The following is a 6,484-nucleotide window of genomic DNA, read 5'->3' on the forward strand; positions in this document are numbered from 1 at the left end:
CCAATTAAATAATATTCCCAACCTAAAACATCTAACCTAGAAGTTGAAATAACAGTTTGGTAAGATAATTCAAATAACAGTTTTCAATGTTTCAACACTGAAAATTGGGGGCAAAAAAAAAAAGGGTTTGATAAGGGATTTCATTTAGGAGTGTTTGAGTTACGTTTCTCATTTTAGAGTATTTAAACAATAAATTTAAAAAACTCCTCATACCAATTTTCAGTTTTCAAATAATATTACTCAAATGCACTTTTATAAATATTTAGAAAAGTGTGGGACCCACTCAACGAGACTTAACATAACTACAACTCTCTCTCTCTCCTCTCTCTCTCTCCCTCTCTCTCATGCAAGCCTCATCTTCTTTTTTCTTTTTCTTTTTATTCTTTATCTCTTTTCCTCCCTTCTCTCTCATGTGTACTCCTCTAATAAATATTAATAAAATAATTGTACTTGTTAGAAAGTTACCACTTAAAAAATAAATAAATATACATACCAAACACACAATTATATTTTTTCACATTTTTAAATATATGTTGTTTGAAACATGGTACCAAACACATTTTTTTCATTATAAGTACTTTAAATACGTATTTTCACAACATTTTTAAACTACAACTTTCACATCATTTTGAACAACAATACTTGAAAGCTCCTACCAAACAGGCTTTGAGTTTCTTGATTGGAATGTACTTGTCTTTTTTGAAACACTCAAAAGAAACCATCAAAGCCATGTGTGGAATAAAGATGGATGAAAAATATATCACAATGCTATACTAAAGATAAGCAACAAATATAGAGCATGTGAAGCATCCATACTATTAATAAGAGGATTTCCCTATTTTGTCTTCAATTTTTTGCGTACCAAAATATCCTCATACAAATTCTAAAATAACATTCCCTTTAGTTTAATTTTTTTCCTATAAAAAAAAAAGCAAAAATGGTTAAAACAATAATACTATCTCACGTACAAAAAGGAAAAAAAAAAGTTATTCCCACCACCCATTTGTATTTAAATGTCTTATTTCTATCTATATCTGTTAACTATTTGGATTCAAATACTTCAATTATCTTTATAAAAAAAAAATACAAAATTACTTCTTCCAAAAAATGTTAAAATAGTAATACTATCTCACATACAAAAGGAAAAAAAAAACCGTTATTTTCACCACCCATTTGTATTCAAATGTATGATTCCTATTTGTATTTCTTATCTATTTTAATTTAAATACTTCAATTATCTTTATCAAAAAACAAAAATTACTTCTTCCAAAAAATGTTAAAAGAGTAATACTATCTCACATACAAAAGGGAAAAAAAACGTTATCCTCACGACCCATTTGTATTCAAATGTCTTATTCCTATTTGTATTTGTTATCTATTTGTATTCAATAAATACTTCAATTATCTTTATAAAAAAAAAAAAACAAAATTACTTCAAAAAAAAAAAAAAAACTCACAACTCATGTAAAAACTACACATTTTTGTGCCGAAATTTCTATGGTTTGTTTAAAAAATTCATTAAAACATTCCAAAATCTTTTTTATCCAAATTCTATACAATTATCACAAATCTTCATCCATTCACACTAACGTATATCATCTTTCTTTTGTTTAAATCTCAAAATTTTTTACTTATCTCAAAATTATATATCATTTTTTTTTAAAGAAACTTTATATATAACTTTTAAACATTATAACACTATACCAAAAAAACAAATAAATAAAAAAGAGTATTATTGCATACGCAAAGTGTGTGTGATGAATCTAATATTAAATAGTTTGATTCCACATGTTAGCAAAATCCATGAAAGCATAGAGTTTCCAAAAAGTTTTTTTTTTTTTAAAGGGGGGTGCAGAAACCCCAAGGTACATACGGAAAAGAAATACAAAGGGAAAGGTAAATATAGAAAACCAGAGTAAAGGAAATGAAAGATTTTGATAGAATGAAATTCTGAGTTCTTGATCTTATTGATTCTAATTACATACTCCAATATATACCTAACTAACTCTGTAGAGTGTGGAAACAACCTAACAAGTCATAGCATAGACGAATCAGGTGCTGACACGTGGACTTGGATTAGTAACTAATTCCACTGATAACACCTAACTTAAGCTAGGTGCAGTTTAGTATTATCACAGCTCTACTACAGGTCGTTTGGACTCAGCTTTATCATGTTGCTTTACACATACCACTACCGAAAAATAAATAAATAAATAACAGTCCCCCTAATCCATCAACTCCTATCACTGCATTTATTGTCAAAGCAAACTCAATCAGAGGGTCGGTGGAGCAAAACACAAGGAACTTCTCAACTGATGTAGTTGAATAATACGCAAGTCAGCTATGTCACTGTTGGATTTATGGTTAAGTGATTAAATTTATCATTTTTTAATAGCATAAACTTTTGAGACAATCGGTAATTTAAGTATTTAACATGGTATCAAAGAAGGAAATCCTGAGTTCGAATCTTGGCTTTATTCTACCTCCCATTTAAAAATGTTAAATTCTTACTTGTTGGGCCTCCACTTATTAAAAAGAAGTTTAGCCCCACAAGTGAGGAGGAGTGTTGGACTTATGGTTAAGTGATTAAATTCACCATTTCCTAATAACTTAAGTTTTTAGGATAATCGGTAATTTAACAGTAACCAATCAAGGTAACCAAAAGCCAACCATGTGCAGCTTGAGTAGTTATGAGGGACTACAACATGTCTCCTCCTTGAGTTGCTTGAATATAAGCGAAGTGCCAGTTGGGGGTACAACGCTACTTGCCATGTCAACTCGTTCTGTTCTTTGTTGAGAAATGCTAGGGACACACACTTTTGCACAACTTTGTATCATAACTCACCATATATGACGAGATGTGATTGGTTAAAGTGTATTAGTGGGCCATGTGGAAACACATTATAACCAATCACAACTGGCTATGTAGCGAGTTGTACAAAATTATGCAAAAGTGTGTGTCTCTAACATTTCTCTTCTTTGTTGGCCTACGCAAGAAGGTGAAGCTGTCAGAGATAAGTTCAGAGAGGAAAGGTGTAGAATATTAAACAAATAAATTACAAAGTGGTGTATATTAACTGCGGAGGTAGTCACGTAATTAAATTTTAAAACTTTAATGAGATGGCAAGTAGCCTTTCTCACCTTAAGATCTTATAAACATCAAACACAAAAATATAAGTGTAACTTTCTTGCCAAGTTATACTAGGTTTAATTTGAATCTATTTATATTTATGTATATAATTTTTGTCAAATTATTGTACACGTGTTAACAACTAATTTCACTTAAAAATAAATTAAGAGATTAATTGTCTTTTGTCCTAATAGTTTTGTTTCACGCACTCAACAACAACAACAACAACGTAGGAAAAGGACACCGTGCAGGAAAACGGACGACGAAGACAAGCGCTGCAATTTCAAATGAGAGAAGGGCCAAAAGCTTGAAACTATATGAAAAATATCTAAGGATCTATCATTATCAAGTCATTGTTTGATCAGGTCCAGTCACATACCGTAGCAATCCAGAAAATAGTAGACAAGAGTCATCCTATCAAGTCAATGTTATCTATACATATTTCTTACGTTGTTGTTGTTGTTGAGTGCGTGAAACGAAACATATTAGGAAAAAAGACAATTTATCTCTTAATTTATTTTTAAGTGAGATTAGTCGTTAATTCGTGACTGTTGTTGTCCTAATATGTATAATTGCGTGGCTGCCTCCACACTACTTGCCACTCGTTTTCGTTAAGTTTCCTATTCTGTATTAATGATTGATATCTTACTTGTTTTCTAATTAAGATCCCTGATTTGTCTTGGATGATTGATATGACTATCTTGCTGTCATTTTGTATAGGTAATAGGTTCTAAATTGAATTCACTTGCAGACTTGCAGTTTGATTCACATGAATGTCATGTTTTTTTATGTCACGGAAGTTTGAAGAAAATACACACGATACTGTCTTTGATGGACAGAAACTAAACTGTTAGCTTTTGGGTAGTAAATCTCAAATCCATGAGGGATTCCCTAAATCCAAAAAAAGATAAATTGGAATCTCCAAAGAAAAGTTTAAGAAAAACTCTGCAATTTTATTGATAATAATGTGATTTGCCTTTAACGGCTACTAAGAAAGTAAAAACCTTAAGATGATTAGGAAACGCCTGAAACCCTAATTCGCACTAATTACATGATAAGGTGACAAAATACCAAAACTTACCAAAAATGACAAAATTGAGTTAAATGCAGAATCACAAAATACTGACCTTAAGGGTCGTTCCAAAATAAGCAGAATTTTATTATGACTTTTGAGTAAAAAGTTATAAAGGAAACAAAATTTATTATATATGGTAGAATCACAATTTTCGGGGCATAAATGGAGGAATTCGCCATTTTCAGGGGATACCTTGTGACAAGGCGATGACTATTGCTCAGAAGGTAGTTTAACTTTAGCCTGCCAAATTTCATGCGATTCCGACTTCGAGGCGAATGATTTCTACTGGTGCCTTGCGTGATGATTTCAAACGTACATGAGAGTCTAAGAATGTCACGGTGGTCTGTTCTACATTTTTTTTTTCATGGAAAGTTGATTGTCAATCTAAATAGAGAGAGAGAGAGAGAGAGAGAGAGAGAGAGAGAGAGAACCCCACCACGCCCCCCTCCCCCCAAAAAAAAAAAAAAAAAACCCATATACTAGGCTTTGGAGATGAAGAAAAATTGTGTCACACACATGCACGTCATATCCAAAATTGTGTGCAAGATGTCCACAATTTTTTACACAAATATCCATAATAAACGAAAACAATGACAATGAATCCGGACAGATTTGTGATAATCACTGCCCTAGAGACAATGTAAAGCATAGTAAGTTAAGAAAAGTATATTGTTACACACTCAAAATAGTATACACTCCTTACACATCATAATCATAATCATTGATGCCTGAAGATGGGATTTGTGAGCCCACTAGCTCCTGTCTCGTACTTCTAACCAAACAAATATACTACCCTGATATCTCTTATAACATCTAAATTATCCTTTCTGTCTTTACTGGAAACAGTAGAGTTCTGCACAAAGGGCAGGTCACCTGACCCTCATCCACCCATCTATCCAGGCACTCCTTGTGAAACACATGGTAGCAATTACACAGCTCTCTGATCTGATGGCTTCTCTCCACGCATTTCAAGCAGACAGAACATTCCATTTCCATATCCACGTCTTCATCATCATTCAGTGCTCTATATCTTTCAACAAAACCACTATATTCTATCACAGGGACCCTCTTCTTGATCAACACCATTAGACTGTCGACAGGGATTAGTGATGGAGTTGAACCATTCATTACAAGAACATAACCAGTGGAAAGTTCTTCAGTCTCAGCTGCTTGTTCTGGCGGATTGAGCAGACCTAGACGTGTGAGTGCCACCATAACAATGAACTTTATATGGTCCAGCATGCCTAGTAAAAATCTAATGTTTATGGATTTCGGTATCTTCATTGCAATACAGACTAAACCCATAATTATTGTGAGAGGGAAATAGATGTTGAAGAGTTTGAAGGAAAATAAACCATAAGATAGCTTGCACTTCTTACCAAAATAGCTATTAATAAGAGAGCTGTTTCTTATCTTCGTGGTTGAGATATGATAATTATATAAAATATTATCCCGACTCATCTGGGCTGGTTGTACGAAATCAACAGGAAAGCAACCGTTGCTAGTTAATATTTAAGGATCCGGTTAATGTATCGGGAATTAAAAAAGCTGTCAAAATTTTTTCAATTTTCAATAAAAAATTTTCCAAAAATTGTATACTAGTGTGTGTCCTTAGGACACACGTTAGTAAAATCCAATATTTAATACCACCCTATATAGAGTGGATGCACATATACTTAATTTTTTATAAATACTAATTGCTGACCTGTCCATTGTGTTCCTCCAAAAAAAAAAAAAATTTGGAGGTGAATAGTGGTGGATTAGGAATTTGTTGCAGGTGAGGTGAGAAAAAAAATGATTTTTTTTTTTTGTTGCCAAATTACAACTTATATATCTGTGGTTTGACTGAAATCTAAGTTACTTATATGTGGTTTGAAATTTGATACTTTACCCACTTGAAATTTAACCGAAATTTAAGTTGTCTACCTGTTGTTTTGAAATTCCATTATACAAGTATTCCGTTGGATTCTTTCTAATCTTATTTGATCTTGTATTTTTGTGTTTTTGGAAAAAAGAAACATAAAAGTGAAGCAAAATTATATATTTAACCCTATTTTGAACAAAGATGAGTTACGAAACTCTAACTAAGTTAACTTCAAGTGGGTAAAGCGTCAAATTTCAAGCCAGAGGTAGACAACTTAAATTTTGGCCAAGCCACATGTGGGTAAGTTGTTATTTGCCCTTTTTTGTGTGTATACAACTTCCATATTAAAGAACAATAGTTATATACTACCATGCACCCTTGGTGCAATGGTTACTCTAAATGTATTAAGTGCTTA

General features: G+C 32.2%; 1 protein-coding gene across 1 annotated transcript; it reads right to left on the minus strand.

Moving 5' to 3' along the window:
- Positions 1 to 4,935: 4,935 nt before the first annotated feature.
- LOC142642423 (E3 ubiquitin-protein ligase RHA1B-like) lies at positions 4,936 to 5,537 on the minus strand. The gene has a single exon (XM_075816772.1). It carries the CDS (start codon positions 5,508 to 5,510, stop codon positions 5,019 to 5,021), a length of 492 nt encoding a protein of 163 aa, XP_075672887.1. The 5' UTR covers positions 5,511 to 5,537; the 3' UTR covers positions 4,936 to 5,018.
- Between the last annotated feature and the right edge of the window lie 947 nt (positions 5,538 to 6,484).

The sequence above is a fragment of the Castanea sativa genome, chromosome 7 (assembly GCF_040712315.1).
Source record: "Castanea sativa cultivar Marrone di Chiusa Pesio chromosome 7, ASM4071231v1".
Classification (NCBI taxonomy): Eukaryota; Viridiplantae; Streptophyta; class Magnoliopsida; order Fagales; family Fagaceae; genus Castanea; species Castanea sativa.